The sequence below is a fragment of the Anas platyrhynchos genome, chromosome 9 (genome assembly GCF_047663525.1).
Source record: "Anas platyrhynchos isolate ZD024472 breed Pekin duck chromosome 9, IASCAAS_PekinDuck_T2T, whole genome shotgun sequence".
Lineage (NCBI taxonomy): Eukaryota > Metazoa > Chordata > Aves > Anseriformes > Anatidae > Anas > Anas platyrhynchos.
Genome location: NC_092595.1, coordinates 7228087 through 7251596, shown reverse-complemented (window position 1 = coordinate 7251596; position 23510 = coordinate 7228087). Strand labels below are relative to the sequence as shown.

Here is a 23510-nt window from a genome sequence, read left to right as displayed (position 1 = left end):
TAGCTGTGAGATGATGAGGAAATCCTGAAGGAGAAGCCACAGCCCTACCTTCTGTGAGACATTATTAGTCTGCTAATGCTGACAGATATCTGGTGTCACGCCGCTGCTCCTTATCCCCCGTGACATCCAGACCCCGCAGAGCTCTCATGGCTTATTACAACATATTGCTAAGCTGCGGGCTGTTTGGCCTCAGCAGGTTTGTTGCTGGGTTTGATTTTTGTCCTGATGGTGAATTCAGAAGCGAGAATCAGTTGGGAAAGGAGACGCCGACCCTTCTCGCTTTGACAGGGCTGCACTTGAAGTGTGATCCAAGTTGCACAGCAGTAGAGGTGGGCGCAGCTATGGGGTAGCTACCTGAGCCATGACCTGCAAGGCTGCTGCCCCAAAGGGCCCATGCTGCAGTTTTCTGCCATATACCACAGTCACCTCTGCTGCGTCCATCACGGCACATGTACGCTGGGTGAGAGAAGGTGGAAATTGATCCAGGGCATTACCAGCAGCACCGTCATCCCCACAGATGGTGCTCCAGACCCTTTCCTGTGGCTTTGGTACAGAGTATGTTTTTCCTTCTTTTCCCCTCGTTATAAACATGGGGACTTATAGGCAGCATAAAACAGTTTGCTATAGCAATTTTTTCTCTGTCAAGTAGAAGAACCAGTACAGCATTTGCTAATGCTAAAGCAGTGGGTATTAAAGTCACTGTTCTCATTAGCAGTGATCACCCCCATTGCATGTCTGAAGATGAAACCAAAAGAGCAAAAGGTGTCTTGTGAGATACAGAGCTGAGAAGCTGAGGACAAGAACTGTTCTGATTGTTTTGCTTGTTGGATGGATCAGTTTTATACAGTCCTGTGATACTTTCTGCATTTTGGGACACTGCTTCAATGACTAGCACTCTAAATATCACTTTTTGTATGAGGTTGTTGTCATTAGTGTTATGAATTGTTATTTGTTGATATCATGAAGTCTTTTCAATGTCTTAGAATTTATTACGAATATTAGAGATGCCAGTGTTTATCCATTTTACACCTTCATTATCTGATCTAACCCAATCATTGCTCCAAATATATCAAATGGTATTATCACTGCTGTCTCATTTCATTGTAATTCCCATTTGTTAGTGCTTTATTTCTAAGAAATAATTTATAAGAAAACATGCCTAAGCATAAATATTATGCACCAGTATTAAGTATGTACAAATCTCAGGTATTTGACAGAAAATGTCTGTGACTTGGGGGTGGTACGGTGTCTGGTTTAGGCCAGTGCTGGCAGACTGGGCTGTTGAGAATACTTAATGTGGGAAAGGCCTCTGAGAAGCCTAAAATACCTGTAGTGCATATTGCAGCATCCTACACATCCACAGTAAAGGTTCCTGCCAGTGCTAAATGTAATCTCTGTCCCCAGAAAATGAGGAGTTTGTCTTATTAACAATGACTGTGTTATTTGACCTCCTTCCCTAGTTCTCCTAAACTGAACTGGTGTGTTGTGCAAGGCTACGGAGCCAGCTGGAGAGAGTGGAAAGGAAGGAAGAAGGGGTAGGGGGGAAGGAAGGCGCAGCTGTCTCTAAGATGGACCTAAACATCACCCTGTGGTGGTGGCAACTGTTTGATTTTTATGTTGAGAAGAATTTTTAAGGATCACCTAAATAGAAAGTAAATCCAGGAGAGGAAAGGGGCCAGGAAGACAGCTGTGATACATCTGACATGAGGTGACTCTTGAATAAAGAAACAGCCTGTCCATACTGGCTAGAGAAAGCGCACTTGGAGACTAGGACAACTTGTTGAATATCCTATCTGAGAGAGAGCACTGAAAAAGCTGACCTGAATCCATTTTTAGCAATGCCTGTACTTATAACTGGAAGTGTTTTCCAGCTACGGAGAGCTTGCGCTCGCCTATGAGCAGGTTTTCCTTTGCTGGACTCTGCAGTGTTGGTTCTCAGCCCCTGATGCTTAGAGGAGGGCAGCTTGGCTTGCAGAACAGCCCTTACCCCTGACAGTGTGATGTGGCTCATGGTACGCTGGCCCCAAGTAACACAGAGTTACAGGAGACCTTGCAAGAGCATCTGCTGCAATAAAAGCAGATAATTATCTCTGTGTTTTAGGGAAGATTACAACGAATCTGAGTTAGTAATCCCAAACACAGCACTTCATCCATGTTAAAGTCTGGAAGGGAAAAGCCCCAGTTTCTCAGTTTGCAAGGTGGTATTAATAAATCAACCCATACAAAAATTCTAAAAACAGTGTTTTGGAACAAATGACATGATTAAAACATATTTCATCCAACAAATCAATTATCACACCCACTGATATTTGTTAAGATTCAATTCAATGAAAAATAAAATCTGTGCTTCTGCTATAAATTTTGGCTTGATTCCCGTTGATACTAATCCTCGATCTAGCCAAAATTTGCTGAGGCATTGTCTGACACAGAAAACGGCCTCTGAGCTCTAACATAAAACCTAATTACAGGAGGTCTTGTAAAACAGGGCAAGAGATGATGCTTGCAGTGCTAAAGACATGCGTGGTACCCACTCTTTTTCCAGCACCAAAATACCAGGTACCAGAGACACTGCATTAAATGCAGAACATGCACACAGACGCATGCATATGCCAGTATTGAAAAGCATACGCTGCCTTCTCTTCTCTTCACTCAAAACCCAAATGCCTGCAGCAATATCAACAAATACTGTAAAATTCAGAAATAATGATCCAATTCCCAATGCAAGAAAGCTGTGGTGTATGCATGTGCACACAGGGGGAAATGCGTGGATTTGGATAAACAGGTAAGAAGTCAAATTTGATTCCATACAAAATCATCTTTTGAAAACCTGTCTATTCACCAGGACCTGGGCAGTGGCGGCCGCTGGGTGAGTCACTGCAGCAATACCCACCTAGGGACAGCATGATATGGTGGGGGCCTTATATCTCTGCTGGCACTAATACCTCCAGCATCAGGATGGATTACCTAGATACTTTTCCCTGCTTAACGCTTGGGAAACTGTACTTTGCTGATAGTTTTGCCCGGAGGCTCTATATCCACTCAAACAGGAAGAGTTTTCTCTGTGAAACCCCAGAGGAATGAAGGTGGCTGGCAAAAGGCAGGTTAACAGCATGGCTCTGAAATAGTTTGGAGGGAAAGTACTGCAAAATGCACTTTTGTGTGGGAACCCATCAAAACTGTAGGTTTACAGCAGTAATGTGCAGGCAATGGGAGCAGTCAGTGGCTGTGTTGAGCAGGTTGCCCTCTGGGAACGAGGGAATGTTTGTCGCTCATTAACGAAGCGGCAGATGAGACGCAGCTTTGCCAAATGTCTGAGCAAAGTTCCTCGTGGAGAGGCAACTAATAGGCTTTCTGGTACATGTTCAAATTTTCCATCACTGGTCAGGGCATGGTGATAAACTGATGGTGTTCATACTATGCTTTTTGATAGCGATCAATGTCTAATTGTCTAATTATGCAAAATGTTAATCTGTTAATGCCTGAAGCTTTAAGCCTTGCCTTCAAGAATCAGCCTCCTGTGCATTACTGCTTTCCTTCTCTGACAGACAAATCACCTGTATCTTTGCTCTTGACCTACCAGGGTTAACTCCTATCATGACAATGCCATTAACTCAGTTTAACCTCTTTTCTCTGGAAGCATGAAGAGCTAAGCTACAGCTGTCGCAGACTCAAAACGTGACGCAGACTGCGCCGCTCGGGCTGATTCCCTCTGCTGCAATCCCTGCAGAAAACAGTCGGCTACGGCTGGATACCCTTGCCCTTTGTGTTCGTTTACACAAGGGCGATGGAGATGCTTTAAAAACGCCCTTTCTGGGGATGAGGAGCGCTGTTATTTCCTCCCACAGTGGGGGAAGGCAGCGCACCCCCTCCTCGCCGCGCCTGCCCATGGCGGTGGCAGAGCAGCACCTAGAGGCCGTGCTGAGGGGCTCGCAGCTGGGTGCTGCAGGAGGGTGGCAGGAGAAAGGGGGTCCCAGCGAGGGCCTGCAAAACTATGGGGCTTGAGGACAGAGTGCAGTTTTCCCAGTGGCACTGAGGATTTGGGGATGAAGGGAGAGAATGGGGTCATGAATGTCATCTGATCCTGTTTTGGTCAAGAACTCTGCCATCGATGCTGACATTAATAGTCATTAGAAGAAGGCACACTTCTTGCTGACTGCAGCTCAGCTGGCTGCTTCCAAACACCTTTTCCAGACATTTTCCCAGACACCTTTTCCTGAAAGATTAAACAGTTCTTTATGACTGATATTTTCACCTCACAAAACTACTTTTGTGGTCAAATTAATTCTATCTAACTCTAGCAGTTAGATAAGCTAAGAAACAGATTTGTCCTCTACAGCCTTTTTGCCATTATTATGCTCTAAACTGGCTTTGGTATTTAAGCATTCACGAGAAAATATGTAAGCTAGAAATAGGTGCAGCTATTTAGTATAATGCTATGTATGGAGGCAATACCACTTCCTCCAATTAGTCTTAATTCCCTTATTAATATAGCTGTGAAGGTCAGTCTGCCTTGGAGAGATGCTTGTTTTCACTGAGGCGGGGAAGCTTTGAGCAATGGGGTGGAAATCAGGAGGACAAGAGGAGATCGGAGGGGTGTCAGGCCAGTCCAGCCCTTCAGAAGAGGATGGGGCACATGGCTGAGATTTAAGGATGCAATTACTTTCTGGACAAGGAAAGAGGTGTCAAACATTTAGACAAGGAGATGGGAGGGCTATATGCAACTAGAGCCATGCTACGTGTCTGCTGGGGAAAATGAGACGGATAAGAGAATAAAGATGAAACTCCGTCTGTTTATTAGGAAAGCTGATGAGTACACGAAGACCTCACCTTGTCTGTGCCTATCACTGCTCAGGCCAACAGTGGGTTCATCCTCTAACCCTGTGGGCTGAGCCGTTCCTGAGTTGCACAGCTCCTGCAGTGGCTGGCAGAGAGGGCTATGGTGAGAGCTGGGCTGATGGCAGGGCTCTGCCTGGGACAGATGGGCAATACATCTGTAGACTGATACAAACTGGAGCAGAGCAACATTTTGTGTGCAATTCTGTTTTTCCAACCCTTCCTATTGATCATATTTTAAGGTAGGCCTGATCCTTGTATAGACAGAACGCTAAGGACAAAAACACCCCTTAAGACAGGGCCTTGGCTCTGTGACATCCTTTTCACCCAGGGTTCTCCTCTGTGGCTGGTGGCAGGTGTTTCTAGTGCTGTTATACTGGTGTTTAGGCGGTGTACATGTAGCTTATAGTCATGTCGTCTTTGCACAAGATCTTTGATGAACGTGTAAATACTTATTATAAGACAGTCCTGGAATAAAATGGGCAAACAGACAATAGAGACATAACCAGAGAGAAAGAAGAATGGAAATAATTTTCACAAGTGAGACAAGTCCCTCACCACTGCATTGCCAGAGTCACCTTGCTCTTTACCCATTCCTTACAACCAGGTGCTTTCTTTCACCCTTTTTCACTTTCCTTCATTTCCCATTACCTTCAGCTTATGCAAGCTGTGGTTATATTCTATACAAAAGCTTTTACGCAATGCAGGTATTTTCGAAACTTAGTCTTTTCCCGGTACCCTGCCTCCATCAAGCTAGCAAGCTAATTCATCACTGTTCTCACCGGTCCTAGAGAGCTGAAAGGTAGTGCCTTTAGATGTCGGTGCTTGTAATGGTGATTGCATTTTCATTTCCAGGTTTGTAACGTGCTGGTCACCACCCCAACTAAGCAGAGAACATTTCTTACTCCTGGGGCCATACTGAATCATCAGCCAATCTCCCTCGGTACTTTTGGCAGCCCCTTGCCGCCTTGACAAACATCTTTTGGCCACAGAGGGCCCTGGGGAAGGCTGAATGCTGCTGGGTCATGCTTGAATGTTTGTGTGTGGTTATTGAAGGAGCACATCCAAGTCACCTTGCTCTCATGTGATGAGCAGCAACATCATGTAAATCTACAAAGTTCTCTTTCTTTAATCAAAGCCTGATACTCCAGCAGGAAGTGGTGTGTGGAGCCAAGCAGGCTGCCACAATTAGCTTTGTAGTTTAAGCACACCAGCAAGAAATTTTATCATTAATACTCATGAATAAGACTCTGTGCAAGGAAAATGTTTTGGAAACAACAGTAATGTGGAGGCAGACTTGAGACTATTGATTACTCTCCTGCTTGAACAGCACCATCGGGAGCCCTCTGTCTTGCTCCAGAGGGCAGCATAATGCAGGGAAGGGTTTATCTCTGTTCCCAACTTTCAGTGGGATAAACTTGTAGAATGAGGCCTTGATTCCCCCTCCCTGATTAGCTCTTTTCCCACAGGACCCTGGGCTTTGTCACTGGTTGTCCACTTCTGGGAGAGGAGACATAGCTCAAACCACAGTCTTCTTGCCCATCCAGTTCCCCAAAGGCACATTTTATTGTAACAAAGCTGTCCTTACCACTGGACCTAAAGTGCCTGCATACAGCTAGCATCCTGCTGAGCATCTTTGTTACTGCAGATATTCTTAATCTGTTTAAAAAACACCCTGTAATCTAGAACAAAATTTGGCCTAGATGGAAGATGAAGAGGTTTGAGGGAAGATGTTCCCAGTGGACTAAGTTGTATAATTGGAATAAAAACATGGTCTGGGCAGCTCTAGGCACTGGTCTGCAGAGAGGCCAGATCTTGCAAATGCCAATAAATTGATATGAGTGTGCATGGGATCAAGGCCTGTGAAAATCGATAAGGCCAGCTAGCCAGCTGCTGTGTGTCAGTGTAACTCCACAGAATTTGATTTGCACCAGTTGGTCAGCCACTGACCGTAAGGCCAGAAATGTGTGTGTGTGTGTGTGCGCCACAGGGGGAAAACCACTGCAAACCAAGGGCCCCACAGAGCTCCACTCGCCAGATGCTTCATGGAGACGAGCTGCCTGAGCATTTCCTCGGGAAACACAGAAAAAAGCAAAACACAGCATGTGAAGAAGGATTTTGTAGGCACATCGAGGTGGCCACAGAGAACAGCTGGTGGGCAGGGGGGCGGTGGGATGGATGCTGCCTGCACACAACACTTGACGCTAATTGCACTCATTGGACCTCGGTGTGTTCCTACTAAACCTGTGTGGAGATGCTGCTCTATCAGGCGTGGCACTGCTTTAATGCTTTGAACTTTGGTAGGGATGCTTGTCTAGAAACTACGCTAACAGAAAAATCCACAAAGCATGTGGTTTGTTTTCCAGACTGTAAGTAATCTTGTTTGATTTTTGTACTAGCTATTGGGTCTGATGGCGCTCTCCTTATTTGCAGTGAAAGGGGCAAAAGTAATTGCTGTCTCGCTCAATGTTGTGAATAACTATTGAAGTCACTGAAGTCAGCATTGGCTGTGAAAGCTTTTTCCCTTGCTGAATTAATTTTGGTGTGCAAGAATTCATTAAATAACAAGAAAACAGATGTTGATTGAGTATTGCAAAGCTTCTCATAATTGCAGTTATTCCTTCTTGTCCTTTATTTATAAACCAAATCCATACTAGAACTGCACAAGCAGCTATTCATTTAAAAAATGACAGTAACAAGTAGCTTTGCAAACACAAATAAGAATTTCCCAAGAGGGAAAAGTTCTATTTCCTATACTAGAGGGGGAGGCTTGAAGCCCAGACCTTGGCTAGGGTCTCTCCTGTTACCTGTGTACAAGCCAGGAACTGAGGTTGGATCTCCCATACTCCGTTCCACCCCATACCTATAAGGCTGTCCTCTACTCTCTTACTTCTGCAAGCCATTACACTATAAACATGATAATTAGGCTGGTAGCAATGTTGAGCATTGAGTGTTTCTAGAGTATACTCATTCCAGCCTCCCTTGGGAGTACAAACGTTGTTCTTATGTCGAAGATAGGGAAACTGGGACACAACACTTTGTCCAAACTTTTGTGACCATTAGGATCAGAGTCCTTCAGCTCCAGAGTGTGGCCTAGATCAGACCTGCGAGCTGTGTTTGTTGCCTGTCAGTGCCAGCTACTGCCAGTGAATTAAATAATAGCTTGGCGGAAGAGGAAAATTAAGCAGTACTGACAAGGGAGACAAGGTATGCTTTTCAATGAGACCTGAAAATTGAGACAGAGTTGATTAGGCTCATATCACTGTGATCTAGAGATGCTAAACAACCTGCTCCCTGCAGCTACAACAGTGGAAATATCGACCAGATGGAACTGCTCCCCCTGAAATGCAGTAACACATTAGGGAAACCTGCACAGCGTGGTACCTAAATGCTTTTTGAGTTTATTTGCAAAGAAGGTAGTGTCAGAGAAGCACATTGATGCACTGGAAGAATGATGGCTGTAGGGGCAGCAGCTGCCCTGTACCCACACGTGCCTGCCTGCCAGGGCTGCCTGACTTAGCAAGGGTCCTGGAGTCCAGGAGGATTGTGTCCCAGTGAATCCCCTGCAGTGCACGTTAGGAAGCATCTGCAGCTCTGCTCCCCTCCAGAGACTGTGCTCTCACTCAGTGATGGACTGGTGGCAATGAGCGAGCAGAGCTGTATCGCTACCAGAGGTCTGCCTGCTCCTTTTATACTGAAAAGCCACAGTTTGTTGGAATGGGAGAGACTGGGGACTGTTCACAAGCTTCCCAGCTTCCAAGGTTTTGGAAAACCTTTCGACAAGTTCCTTTGGTTGCACCCAGCCTTTCTGGTGGCCTGCTTTGCCATTAGTGCTCTCGTAATCCTATTTGCCCCATGATGAACCTGCAGGGAGCAGAAGGGCTCCCCAGTCTGCCTGCCTGCTGCCAGAGGTGCTCCTGCTGACCAAGGGAGCAGTTTGTGCTCCGGGAGTCCTGGCAGTGGCTCCAATTAGGGACCTTGGGTGGCGAAGGGGTCATAGCATGTACAGTTGGAGGCAGAGAGGGTACAGAAGGCTTTCTGGAAAATAAGTGGTATTTCTGACTGACTGGGTGCCGTGGTGATTTTACAGGGCTCTTCTGCCTCAAAGAGGAGCAGCAGAGAAGTGGAGGTGAGGGGGGATGTCTCAGCATTGATTAAGCTGCCAGTTCTGCTAATGTCACTGTGGACACAGCCACTTTCCTGTTCTTTGCCAGCAGCAACTTAAATAATAAGATGCAGAGGGAGAAGGAGGGAGTGTCAGAGCTGAGCTACTCACAGTGCTGCTGGCAGTATTTAGATGAGAACTGGTGGTGTGATGGATGGCAGCGATGCAAAGATACATGGTGAGCAGCGCTCTGGAAACACGGGCAGATTAAGCAGGACTGTGCTTGACTAGTCTGAAGGTGACTCTACCAAGAGCCAGTTGCTAGATGCTAAGCACTTTCTGTCCTCAGCAAATAGTAGTTGTACTGAACTCAGCTGTGGGTACAGTTCATGCAAATATGTTGGCAGGTGTGCTTCCACGTGTTGGCTTGGACCTGCACGCAGTGCTGCTTGCTGCTGGCCAGGCTCTGCAGTTCGTGGGCAGGGAAGAGTTTGTTTGGCCCTGGGCAGAGTGTGATGAGCAGAGCTGCGCTCCCAGCCCTGGCGGAGCTGTGCATGGTGCAGCTGTCCTGCTGTCCTGTCTCCATGCCCTGGTCCTGCTCCCTGTGCCCCCGCCGATTAGCTGTCTTAGCTCAGTGGGTGGCATTCTTATCATACCATGGTTTGAAGAGATTTTTTTCCTTGTTTTACCTTCCTTCTGGCAGGCAGGGATTATCTACACAGCTCTAAGCACTCCTAGCTTTGTGACCAAGTACCCGGACAGGCAGCAGTGTTGCAAGCATTGACATGAGCAAGTGGGCTTTGAAGGGTCTGGACACTGAGGGTGCCTAAGTGGTAGTGTAGTTAGGGGAAGAATCACCAAATCTTGTGCTTCACACACTGGCTTTTTACGTTACATGGCTGGACTTGAACTTAGACCCCACGATACATCGATATCCCACAATCAGAGTGAATGGAAAAGTTTTCTATTATTATAACTTTTAAATTTTATCTATTTTTTTAAGCTTGATGTGTGCTGTATACAGCTCTGAGAAGAATCGGCTGTACAGCCAGTTGTGCTGGGTCCATGTCTCCCTGGTCATTACAAAGACGTGATCTTTTGACATCTTTCAAAACAGTGCGTCAAGCTATTTCCAAGGAGGTTTCTGCTTAGAAATGAGTATAGTGCTTTAGCTCTAATTCTGTAGGAGTTAAATTGAATGTTAATAACATCTCCAGCGCTGGGCTTCCCATATAGAACATTATGGATATCTATCTAGTGGTTCCAATTAACCAGGGGCACCGTCTTTGCTGTCGGTTTCATCCAAGGACAAAAGTAATTCGTTAGGATAGCAAATTGCCTTCTACTGCTGCAAATTAGCATTAGACTGTCACTGCAAAAATAATCCATACTGTCTGGATTATGGCAGTGAAATTGCTATAAGTGAAAGCTGTTTTCTGAACTAATATTTAGAGAAGATGAGAGAAAGAGAGACATGACGGACATTATTAAATAGACTTCAGTTTGGTTTTTTTTGAAAGAGGTTGGCTTTCTCCTGAAAGGGTAATGTACATCTATCTTGCAGGGAGTTTCCTTAGAGGGTTTAAATGGAGAGTGAAGCTTTAAGAGCAAAGTGAAAATGGAGGAAGAAATATACTGCCATGGGAAGCTCAGAAGTGAGACATTGGGGGTTTCAGAGAGTGTTCATAAATCCTCTCCTGCCCAGAGGGCATTCCTGTGTGACCATCAAAATGACACACATGCAGCTGTCTGGTGGTTTGCTGCATCTCTAGGCTTGATGGACTTTGCTCTGGGGATGGGTAAACCTCCAGCTGCTCAGAGTGGCAGTTTGTTTCCCTTAACAAACATGCTCAAATGTTTACTTGAACTGTTCAAGTCCACAAAATTAGATTATAAATTGTTTCAAATGGTTTTTCAACACATTTTCCTGGCTAGGACCTGGAAATACGAGAGGCCGTCGACATCTGAAAACCTGCCCTGCCCAAGCACTGCTCCTCCATTACATGAGGAGCTGGACCAGTGCTTGTGCCTGGGGCCTCCTAAGATCCCTGTCACACCTTTGACTTAACAAAACGCACAATAAGGTACACTTCACTAACACAATGGTGAAGAAACCAGGCACTTCCCTAACTGGCTTGGCGATAGGACTGCAAAGCTCCTGTATGCAGCGAGAGCAGCAAAAAGGAGTCCCTAGCTGGTTCCCTGGGGCAGTACAGCTTGCACAGTTACATGAAAGCATCCACTTTGGGTAAAAGGAGGCAAAAGGCGAGTTGGACATGTGCTGCAGGCAGCAAAGCGAACTCTTCAAAGTGGACAGAGCTGAGGGTAGGGGCACAGTGGCAGCCAGGGGCTAGGGCAGGCACGCCAGGACCCGGGAAGGCAGCGTGCTTCTGAGCCAGCAGCGCTGGGAACGGTTTGGCTCTGATCACCTCGTCAGCTCGGGCATTCTGGAGATTTAGAGCATTGAAAAACAGTTTAATAATAACTGACAAGATATTAGCATTGATTTTTAACATGCTGCATGGGTATAATAAAAGAGTAGGTATATGATGGATGACAACTGTGCAAACCGCTTGTTTGGCTTTGTTCAGCTGGTGTTGACTGAAAAAGATGAAAGAGAAAAAAGGACCTTCTCGTACTGCCATGAATCTTAACGATGTAAGGCTCAGGCCACCAAGGGTATAACAAATATCTAAGCCTCCCTTAACATCTCATGGAATAACACTGATACAGAGATTGTCTTTAGGCATCAGATGTTGTCTCTGTAGCAAAGCTTTTATTTGCTTTTATTAAAAAAAAAAAAAAAAAAAAAAAAGGGAGTTGGAAGTATGGCTCATGAGTGCGGACTGGAAAGGAGGACAGCTATTTCCAAAGCTATTGCCAATCCCCTTACATGGACATGCTTTGCCTATTGCTCTCCAGTACGAGTACTCAAGAGGGACTCGTGAGTCAACACGTGAATCTGAACAGAATTGCATTCATCGGTTTCAATTTATTACAACGCCTAAGGTACAAAAATAGGAGCCTTTCAAGAAATGTATTTTAAAAAGAGACCAGAAAGTGATTAGAAAAGGGAAAAAAAAAGCCAACAGCAACAACAAACCTCTGAAATAATGCAAGCAGTTGTACATATTTCCTAGCAGTGAAAGAATTAAAATCCAGGCATTTTATGACTTGGATAAATCTTAAGTTTCCCTGTGTGTACATTTGTGATTACAAATTTGGAGAAAGACTTCTGCAGGAAGATGAAAGCCCTCCTGGTACGTGAGGACTTGGCTCTCCTTGCTCAAATACAGGCATGTTTTCCAGATTATTTGCTTTGTGATAGACAGGCAGCTCTAAACCCAGGTCTTTCAGTCTCAGCAAAACTCTTGAAAGTATTGAATGCATGTGTAATACACAGGATTCAGGGAAACTGAAACCAGTTGTATATCTGCTAAAGAGAATAGAAAATCTGTGAAAAGGAGTATGAAATTGGGATGTTTAAGAGGACAGGAACATGGTAATTTCAGAGCACCTGGAGCAGATGCAGCAGGACCTGTATTTGCAGGACTAGATCTGGAGCTGTGGCAAATCTGTCCCCAAAAAGGTTTGGGTATTCAGTTAATGCACTGAAAAATATTAAACTTTTTGGATATTTAAGTGTTTAGTTGACCAACATATGTGGGTTTGAGGCTGACTATGGCAGCTGCATGAAGTTCAGTCCAGTTAAAATGGGTAGAAACCCAAGCTGTGCTATGATGGGAAGATGTAGATGCACTCCTGAGCTACCCAGTTCAAAGCTGGTGCCTCTCAGAACTGACAGCGGCAGGCAGGCGTTCCCTTTGGAAGAGCGGTTTGCGAGGCTGGACAGATCATATTTAAGTGTTTGCAAGTATTGCAATTCCCATCCCAACCCTGCAGACTCGATGCTGATACCTCTCCAGCACAGCAAGGCCCTGCCTTCTCCCAGTTCTCCCAGTAACACACAGCCAAGTGCTGCATCATTTCCGAATGGCCCACGTACCTGAAACTGGTAATCCAAGTAGATGAAAAACAGGGCCAGGATACTGTCAGACATTCAGGATTAATTTAATTAACCTGGCTTATATTTTATTATGCCAATACTGGCCTTTCATAAGACATCAAGGTTTTGGGGGCTCATCTGGTGAGTAAAGGTCCACAACTGCTAAAGTTTGTTCTGTTTTTCAGAACTTCTGCCTCCTACCATCCAGATGCAGTCTGTTCACACACTTAGAAGGTAAAAGGTGGAATAAGAGTCTCCATACAGTGGAGGAATACATGTCACTGAGATGGTATCGCAGGCTGTTGTGCACAACTGTGTGTCTTCCAACAAGCTGTAAAATGGCTAGTGTTTGCATGCACATCCTTTCTTTGCTGGGAAGGATTTCAGCTTTTCAGATGTCTGAAAACACAAAGAGCAGCTGTGCGTGTAGCCTGTTAGCTCCCCTCCAGAGCAGGATGACTGCTCATAAAGCAAAACCAAACACTCCAAACTGGCTTCATCTAAACCACCCTACATCGCTGCTGTTACTTGTCTACTAATGGAGGGCCAGCTGTCTGGTCAGTGAAACAGAAGCATCAAATTACAGAAATTACAGAAAATGGAGCCTGGGAACCCCTTAAAGTCACATGGTCCATCTGTTGCCCTAGGGCGCAGCCAGCTTACCTATGCTAATTCCCTCTGGTTTCTCTAACTTCTTCTCAAAAATCATCAGTGAGGGCAGGTTCCGGAGTTACCCACAAACAGAAAGAGTAAAAGATGTGCTAATAGCTGAGCAGCTAATGGGTTCTCTCTGTGAGGTTGATCTGATGTAGAAAACATCCACTGCTGAAATATCTGTGTGGTTTGCTAATGCTCCAAGGAAACACGCTGATCCTGTGGAGACACGCGGATCTTAGCACTGGAAAATGGGAAACACGTGCTAGTTTCTGCCTGTGGGGTTGTTGGTAGTAATCTGCATGGGTAAATTTTTGGCAAGATGGGATTTTTTTGGACTAACCTACTTATGTGGTTGCCTTTAATTGTAACAAACATGATTAGCCACAGTTCTCCAAGAGGGGCTGTACTGTGAAGGGGATGGGAAGGTTTGCTTCCAGCCTCCACAGGCAGCACTCATGGCTGCTTCCTTTAATTAACACACCAAGGCCGTTTGGGCTGTACAGTGATGAAGCACATCCTGCATTTGGTGCGTCGTCCTCTTCTGTCCCTTCTCCAGACCTGGTGGGTCAGGAACTGTGACAACAGGGGAGTCTGCAAGCTGCAGGGCCTTGGTGAGACCTCCCTGTGCTCTGGCTGCCTGCTGTGCCACTGCCCCTTACCAGCGCTGGTGCCAGGCTGTAGCTGGGAAAAGCAGTGTCGCTGCACTGGAAAATGACCCTGGAAAATGAGGCAATTCAGAACTAATCCCAGGCTCTGCTGCGTGGCAGCATCTCTGAATGCCTTATCAGCTAGAGATGAAGAGCAAGCGACTCTTGGACATTACCACCTATGCAGTTTCTGAATTGTACTAGCCATAAAATCTTTTAAGCCTTTTTTCCAAATCCACATAATTCACAGAAAGATGGGGAACAAACCGGTAATGGAAAAGAGCAAGTGTAAGCTAGTTAATAGGCCATACTGCCATTTACACTCAGGCTGAATGTAAAAAGCTTTTTCAAAGCAGTTTCAAGGAAAATGAGAATCAACCCTTTTGAACCTGTGCTGTTCTACACAGTCTGAGGAACTCGCACAAAATGGGTATTCCCTTTTTCAGTTTAAGGAACATAAACCATAGAATATTATTTTTTAAAAAATAATAACAATTCTGGATCTGCTGTGCTTAATACTGTCAAATTCCTTAATTCCAGGGATACAGAGTAACTTTCTAAAACCTGCTTACCCATACCAGGTACTGCAGGTTTTACCATCAATTCCTGACTTACCAGCAGCTCTCTGCAACGCCTTGGCTTTTTGTGGCCTCGTATTCCAGTATTTTCCTATCCTGAAGCTTCCTAATTTACAAGGTATAGTCAGATCCCCTCAGCCTAGGTTTCTTCAGTCAGTGAATAAAGCTGCTGGAACTTATCCCAGAACAAATCAGATGCTGGTTGTTCTCTGTTTCCCTCCAACCTGTTACATCCTGTATGCTCTGCTTTCCTACCTGCACACATTAAGGTCTCAGCAACCAAGCAAGAAGTCTCTCTTCACTCTTGCATATCAAGCAAAGCAGTGTTAGGTCAACATACAAAAAAACTCTTCTCTTGGTAATTAAAATTCCCTATGCCCAGTAGTGTGTGTGTGTATAAATAAATAAATAAATATATATATATATATAAAATAACAAATATATATATTACTTGTTTCCTAACCCAGGATTCCTAGAGTTTGTCTTAGTTTCACTTTCCGGCCTGGCTTAGGAAGCATTGTACTTAAACAAGGAGGCTAGTCAAGATCTGAGGGTCTGAGGGGTTGCATTTTCTTTTTCTCCATATGACTTTTGCTCTTTTTTGTGTAGATTTGGTTGAGTAGAGCTTTTGCCTGGGTATTTTAAACCCATTTTAGAACTAGGCCCCAGAAAAAGAATCAGAAAGATGAAAGTATGAGCAGAAATTCTTGGGCACAGAAAACTTGAGCTAAAACTGTAAGACCCCAAACTTTCAGATACTTTTTAATGTCTGCACACGCATCAAGAACAAAATATCTATTGGAAGATAAATGTTGCCAGTAGTTCTCAACAAATCACCAGAAGTTTTGGATATGTAATAAATTGGACATTTTTTCCACTTCTTTAAACACTACAGTATAATCAGAAATAAATAGATAACTGCTGGTTTCAGCATAGCTTCATACCATCCAGGAAATAAAGTGTCAGGCACATCTTTTATGTAAAAGCAGAAATTTCATTAAGAAACAACAACTGAAACACTTTCTTTGTTAAGCATAATTTGCAGTTCAAAGACACTTGCCTTTCAAAATCTCTGCTTTGATTCCTGTCAGATGCAGAGGCAGTGATATGTGACATGACATACATCAGTTAGCTCTCAGCATAAAAAGATGTGATGATTTTTCTCTAATTGAGGGGATGGGAAAGCAACTTTTTTTTTAATGAGCTTGAGAAATGATTTTAAATGGCTGTCAAATATTTGGCATCGATTAGTAGATAATTCAACTGAATAGAAGATATTCAAATTCTGTTTTTGCCCAATCCCAATGCTTTGCTTTTGAAAGTATTTTACTTTCTAACATTTCAGGCATTTATAGAATAGTTTTTTGTTTGTTTGTTTGTTTTTTTATAATATATATATATCCTATGTTCAAATTTGCCTGCTAACTTCAGTATGCCATTCTGATGATTTCTGGGGAGACCAGTCACCTCTTCTCTAATGGTGTATTCCAATTTAGATGTTTCAAAGTAGTTCTATTTTATTTTTAATTTCCCTGTGTTATGCATTTTTTTTTTGTTGTTTGTTTGTTTTTCTTCTAGTTGGCTGCACTAGTATTCCTTTTTCTTTATTCCCCACTGACTCTCAGCATATTTTTATATAACAGGTGGTTATTGTTTTGTGTACTTTGTGTATTTATTTTTCTTAAACTTTGGATTCTACAATTAGCAAGATCCTGCCTTTCTCTTTTAGAAATCCAGCTAGAATAAAATGTGAGGAGCAGAGGAACTTGTAACTCTGAACTGCTCACAGCAGAAAGCCAAGGTCTGTGCTCCAGCTGAGAGCTCAGGAGAGAGTGGGTGGCTGGTCCTACCTCGCCCTCAGTACCTCATGTGGCCTTGCTGACCGCATGCATAACCAGCAGGTTATTTCTAGGAGGCCAGAATCTGCTCCTTCAGATTTTACACAGGCTGGAAGCGGCGCTTCAAGTTGTGTAAAAAAGAAAAACTGGAAAGGCAGTGGAAATAATCCCTCATGTAAGTGAGTTTAAAATCAGGCTATGAAAATAACTGTATAGGTTAGTAACGATTGTACATCCCTGTTTCTGTCTGCATCAGTGGTTTAAGATTATAAATATAACGCAGCTGTCTTCCTTCTGTGTTTGCTCCTCACACTGTGCTTTCTCTCTCTTCCCTGGATACCAGGCTTGTAGCTGGGGAGTGTGACTGACTCTGTCTCGGTCTCAGTGCACTGTAAAAAAGCAAACATCTGTAGCAAGAAGCATACTGGAGGCCTTGGTGGAGGAGGAAGGTTGTATTCTGAAAAAGCAAATGTTCAAAGGAGCCGTAGCTGCTGCTTCGGGCAGAGTGACTCAGCCCTCTGGGCATGGGTTTGCCAACATAAATGCAGTTTAACTCAGCGTTTCCATGAAACCGATGAACTGACTGTCATAACTTGAGGTCTGCTACTGCCGTGTAAAAACTTCCACCCGCTTTAGTGAACTTTTTGCTGTGGAAAAGGGAAGAATAAAGCCAGCACATTTGATTTATCGTCCGTGCAATGCTGCTATCTATCTTACAGCAAGACACAGAAGCACTGTATGAACACCCAGTAAGGCAAAGTTCCTGCCTTAAGGACTTTTGGGTCTACATGGGAGAGGAGATTGGGCAGGAAGTGAACAAGAGCAGCCAGAGGTGGTGTGACTGACCCAAAGATGATTCAGATGTCCCAGTTCAAGGCTGCTCCTTGTCCTAAGACCTTTGCAGAACTAAAGTCCTCTCATAAGTTACACATCCTTCACTCAACAAAATGCAGCTCTGCTTTCTTGTACATCACAACACGGAGGAGTGTTGTGTCTGGTCTATGTGAAGAGAATAAACTAATCTAGGAAGTGTGTAGATGCTACAAAATATTTTGGGAACGCTTTCACACATGAACTACCTTTGTGCACATCTGAGAGCACAGTAAATAACATTGATTTCTTTTTTCGGCAGCTGAGTCTGGAAACCTAACTCTAAAAATCATGATAATGCAGTTGGAGACCAAAAATAAACTGTAAGTGTGCATGCAGAACTAATGTGACTCGGGGTTTGACTTTGGAAGCGGTCTGCAGATAAGGAATGATTTTTCAGAAGTATTTGTTGAACAGTGTGGAAACCCCCTACATCTCAGTAAGTTTCAAGATACTTGAAAGATAATGTAGAAAACAGAAAGAAGGGTATCAATATTTATTTTTTAATGCCTGATCTTGACACACATGAGTAGTCTTGCTTGGACGCAAACCCCTTTCTCCTGGTAAACCTTTGCCACGTTTGTACAACACAATAACCCAGACTATTTACATCCACCCAGCTGCCCGGTATGGCACCCTATGGGTGAAAGATCTGCATGTCATCAAATCCTGTACCGAATGGTTTTCCTTTAAAGACACCATTTTCAATTTATCTCAAAGTCCAGCTTAGCTCTAAGTATCTCTTTTATGCTGGTACCACCAAACTGTATCAACCTTATAGGATTATGAAGTGGGATCACTTACCCTGTCAGCTCTCTGCTAGCATTATGGCTTCACATTGATATTTCCAGCAGAGCAAATGCTATATTTTATTAGTTACAGAGATTCATTGTGCATCTAGAAACTGCCCTCTGCACCCTGCTTTCATAATAGGATTCAGTACAGCTGAGCAAATACAACCTCTGTAATATATATGAAATACAAGAAGATAATAGGAGCAGGATAAACTCTCTGATTAGCTATAGTGTGCACTGTGAATCAGAAATACAGAGATGCTTTGCAAGATGGGGAAGAAAGGAAGAGGGAAAATGTACTTAAGGTCTGCCGTGAAGGCCTAGTAAACCCTGCTTAAAGGATTTCTATCCTAACCAACTCTCTGTAATCCATACCAAAGGCCCGAATGAGATCACTACTTCAGTATATTTTCAAGCCAGACTTTAAATTCTTCACATTGCAGTCAAATTGCAGGGGAAAAAGAAAAAAAACAAACCCAGTCCAATGCACCAGTCGTTAGCAACCTCCAAATAACGAGCTGACAGCAACCCCCCAACCCAAACAGACTGAGCTGCTTGTTCCTACTTACCTCCATTTGTCTCTTGGATATTTCAAGCAAAGGCTCATTTTGTCCTGCAGATTCGGTGCCGCTGCTCAGTATTATCTTGCTTGATCATAAAAAGGCTCCTGACCAAAAGGAAGAGGAAAGCAATACGTAAAACAAACACAGAAGCCCAAGAGGAAAGCTACACCCAAAAGACCAGCACTAATAGCAACTGAGAGACAGGGAAGGAGGGAACACTCCCCGTTACTAACTTTTTCCATTGATACATCTGCTACAAAACAATTTTTGCTGCAAACTTCTCTTCCTTCTTGCAAGCAAAGCTTTGCTGTTTTTGTAGACCTCAGATAAACTACATGATGAACGTGGGGTTGGTGTGCTTGTGGTTTTGTGTGTGTGTGCTTTTTTTTGTTATTATTGTTTTCCTTTTTTGGACCAAGTAAGCAAATTAGTGAAATATGAACTAGAAACTCAGCTGACCACTTTAAAAGCACAGTGCTGGGCAGCAGTTGTCGCAAGGTGCGTTTGTCCATGCTTCACTTTTGTGTTTTTAATTCAGAAATCCTCCGCAGGAGCAGAGTGATATTTGAAACAGCTGCCTATGGGACTTTTTGGCCAGAGAGCCTTCGTGCCGCAGAGGTGAATGTTTAGATGATTAATAACTTAATTTTTTAAGAGCTTGATGGGCAGGCAGGGAAAATATGCCACCCTGTCCTTGCCTCAGAGGTATTTTTAGTGCCAAAAAAGAACTTTTATTGAGAAGGAGAGCTGATGATTTCACCTCTAAAGACTTCAGGACCAGAGGGACTTGCAGGGGGCAGAGCAGGATTTGCTGCAGCAGCAGGAGCCACTGGGCCCCGTGGTGCCCTCACGCTGTGCCTGGAGGATTTCAGCCTCCCCAGGGCTGCCCCTCGGTGTAGGTCACTGAGTAGTGATGTGTGTGAGTGCCCACAACGGCTGCGTGGAAACTTTTCCCACTGACATTTAAGACGTGGCTCGGAACAACCAGCAAACAATTGGGTCTGAATTAAAAAAGTTTTGACAGCTCCATTTTGCCGAGCGTTAGTCAGAAAGGAAAGCTGATGGATGTGTCATGTTTGAAAATTCCCAGGGTGCAGGAAACTCATTTGGTTTTGAAAAGTTAGGATCAGATCCTCCCCTTGTTTCAGATCAAGTCTGGACCTACTTCGGGGAGGCTGGCGGAGCTGCACTGGCAGAAATTAAGGTCGTGCCATTTACCAGGGTAAATGAGAGCTGCCTGAAGCCCAGGCAGAAAGTGCTGTGTACAGCAACAGAGCTGGGAAGGAGCAGCTGCAGCCAGTCAGGCTGACACCGCTCCCAGTAAAGGTAATTTTAATGTGCACACACACACACGCACACCTTTAACCCTCCTGGCGACACCTTGCTGTTGCAGGCCATGTGTAAAGCTGCCAAGTTGGCTCCTGGGGAAGAAAATGTCTTCTAGCCCCTGCCTGGGATATTCAGAGGCCTAAAGGCACTTGGTTCCCAACTCCCCTTAGGCACACGAGAGGCAGAGGTGTCCCCAGCCCGGAGTGACCCATTGCCTTTGGTCTCTGAATGGGTTTCAGAGCAGAGGGCTGCTGAGCTGCATCTCTGAAGCCCCTGCGTACAAAACCAGACCTTTGCCAAGACAAGAGGAGCAGCCCCTTTTAAAACTCCTTCCGGATCACTTCTCTCTACTCCTTTCGGTCTGGCACAACAAGGAGCCACATGGCAGCTTGCTTTTTTCCCCTTTCCCATTTCTCTCTCAGAAAAAGCATCCGGCAATGCTGTCTTTGGGGCTGGTTAAAAGCTTGACACACCGACTCTGAATAATTGAGCCAGGTTAATGGCAGAGCATCATTTACATGCCTTTCAATTACTTTTAATGAGCCTGGTTGGTGCAGGTGTTTGGAGTAATTGCCAGCTATAGATTTATTTGGTTTTGTACTTGCTCGCTGTTCACAAAGCTGGTCATCTTAGAAGGGAAAATCAGCGGAGTAATTCCAGCACAATTATATTTAAGCTACTGGTTTGCAAAGGGCATTTGTGTAGGTCGGAGCAGAATATTTTCTTCCTCATTATGAACGCAGCATTTTCAGCACCGTAGGTGACTTTATCAGGATTACCAGACCCTGCCATGCACACCAGGAAGGGCATGGTGCACAGCCAGCCCTGGGGTTAGCTACCTCCCAAACAAATGGAGTTGTGTCCCTTCCCTTCCCTTCCCTTCCCTTCCCTTCCCTTCCCTTCCCTTCCCTCCCCTCCCCTCCCCTCCCCTCCCCTCCCCTCCCCTCCCCTCCCCTTCCCATCGTTCTCTGTATTAGTTTTACTAATGCTTGAGTCCAAGACATTTCTGTTCTAATTAGTTACAATTATATGACTGCATCTTATTCCATGGATACCCTTCCTTTGCAGTGTTGCTTTCCTGCCCACGTGGTGACCTGGTTTGGGGGTTTTAACGGGCAGAAAATAAGGCTGCAGGTCTGTGTTCTGCCCATGTACGGCCCTGAACCAGGTCTCCAAGAAGGCAGGCAGCAACGATGTTTGTGTAAGGGAGGTGGTAGGGATGGATGGCCTGCTCAGGGCACTGTGTATGGGGAGGGGAGCTGAGGGGGGTCAGGTTATCCTGTCTGACTCTTAGATTGTCTGTGTCGGGCTGGGTGGTGACTGCGGGCACATGGGGACGCTGCCACCAGTGCAGACGAGAGCTGGTCCCTCTGTTGCTGTACTCACATAGCCAGGGGATACCCGGTGCCACGGCAATTTGGCACCACGCCGAAGGGAAGCATTTCTGCCAGAGCCCGGCTCAGCAGCGCGCTGAGCAGCACAGCAGGAGCCGGGTGGGCAGCCAGGCCCAGCTGGGAGGGTGCTCGGAAGGATCAGGGCACCGACAAACAGTCCCTGCTCTGCAATCTGCAGGTGCTGCTGGTGCACTGGCAGTGTGGGTGTATTTTGAAGCCTGCCGGCCTTACCGCAGGGCAGTTCGGTGGAGCTGAAGACAGCCCTAGGCCAGCAGTGCCGCAGTCAAGCTTTAATTCTTCAAGACAAGGTCATTACTGATTTGCTTGCCTCGCTGACATGTTTTGCCGATCAACTTATTCACTGAGTGTGGCCGTTTGCACAGCAGGGAGCTGCTACACTGGGAAAGAGCTCTCTGTGAAGCTTTAAGATATTATTTATTTATTTATTTATTTTTGTGTGCATTTGGAAGAAGCTCCGTGCTGACATGTCAACATGATTTTCTTCCATCTGTATGTGTTTATCCTCGAATTAGAACAACTCAGAAGCTGTATAAGGGGAAAATAATTTTAGCCCATCTAATACATCCAGGAGGTCAAATTCAAGATTGGCTGCTATTATATATTTTCTGGGGGTAATGTTCTAGTTGATGTGTTGCCTTGCACGGAGGATTTTTTTAGCTCAATAGCTAAAAAGGAGGTTCAAAAGCCAAAAGAAGTTTGCAACAGCCTTAGTCTCACCACCCTCCTGGTAACTATAATGCCACTGTGCTACCAGCATTCATCTCTGCAGTGTTGACACTTTCTCTTCCCAAACCAACTTTTAATAAATGTTGACCATCCCAGTCAAATTCTCTGGTCTACTGTTGTTTATATTTCCAACTGACAGACCCTCTAATTTTCTTTTCTTTTCTTTTTTCCTCTTCTCTTCTCTTCTCTTCTCTTCTCTTCTCTTCTCTTCTCTTCTCTTCTCTTCTCTTCTCTTCTCTTCTCTTCTCTTCTCTTCTCTTCTCTTCTCTTCTCTTCTCTTCTCTTCTCTTCTCTTCTCTTCTCTTCTCTTCTCTTCTCTTCTTTTCTCTTTCTTTCTTTTCTCTTCTTTTCTTTTTTTCTTTTTCCTCTTTTTTTTTCTTTTTCTTTTTCCTCTTTTTCTTTTTTCTTTTCCTTTTTTTTTTTTTTATTTTCTTTAAAAATCTTTTTGTTTTTCTTCTCCTTTTTCTTCTCCTTTTTCCCCTCTCTCTCAACACAGCTTTGCAGCTGAAAGTGCTACAGGCTTGCCTCTTTAATATGACTATGCAAACCCCATCCATGGCTCTGTGGTGTACAAGTGGTTTGCAGACTGCAGCCTGACGGCTCTCTCTGTTTCTCTGTCAAGCTGGCAGCATTAAGTCCCTTCCTCTCTGACACCATTAGAAGGCATTTCCATGATGGTGGAGTTTTATGGCTAAGTCCCATTATCAGCTCTCCCGGTGGTGTGGGGATGGACGGGGGCAGGATTTCCATTTCCTAGGACAAGGCGATTCGCCCTTAATTGACAGATTTTCCAAAGAGCCCGGCAAAGCTGTATTGAGCATTTGCACAACTTTGGCCTTCACTGACTTGCTTGGAGTCATCAGTGAACAAGCCTGTGAGTGTCAGATTGAAGCTGCTGCCTTGAGGAGAGAGTGGATGCCTTGCACGGTGTTACAGACTGCACTACTGCAGTTTGACATTATAGACTCCAAGGTTAGAAACTTGGGCTTCTCCAGAGTTAAGGCTACAGCTTATCTGACAGCTGAGGAGGCACTCTCCAAGTCTAATTTCCAGATTTATGTACTCAGACTTTGCCTGCTAGTCTTTCAGCTCTCAGAGCACTTCAGTGGCTTGGGCCAGAGGCAGCATATAGGTTAATATGGTCAGCTG

At 44.7% G+C, this 23510-nt stretch overlaps 1 protein-coding gene across 5 annotated transcripts in view; it reads right to left on the bottom strand.

Moving 5' to 3' along the window:
* The window catches only part of LOC101796828 (calcium-activated potassium channel subunit beta-2), a 128894-nt gene extending 109631 nt beyond the window's left edge, over positions 1–19263 (bottom strand). For 2 of the 5 annotated variants that reach the window (XM_072042343.1, XM_027464040.3), the window contains exons 1-2: positions 19125–19263; positions 18898–18995 (exon numbers count right to left, since the gene is read on the bottom strand). In XM_072042343.1, the coding sequence (XP_071898444.1) occupies positions 18898–18935 (38 nt within the window). In that variant the 5' untranslated portion in view covers positions 18936–18995; positions 19125–19263. Of the gene's footprint in view, positions 1–18897; positions 19071–19124 lie in introns of those variants that run through there. The other 3 variants (XM_072042342.1, XM_072042344.1, XM_013104326.5) reach the window with 2 other exon arrangements.
* Between the last annotated feature and the right edge of the window lie 4247 nt (positions 19264–23510).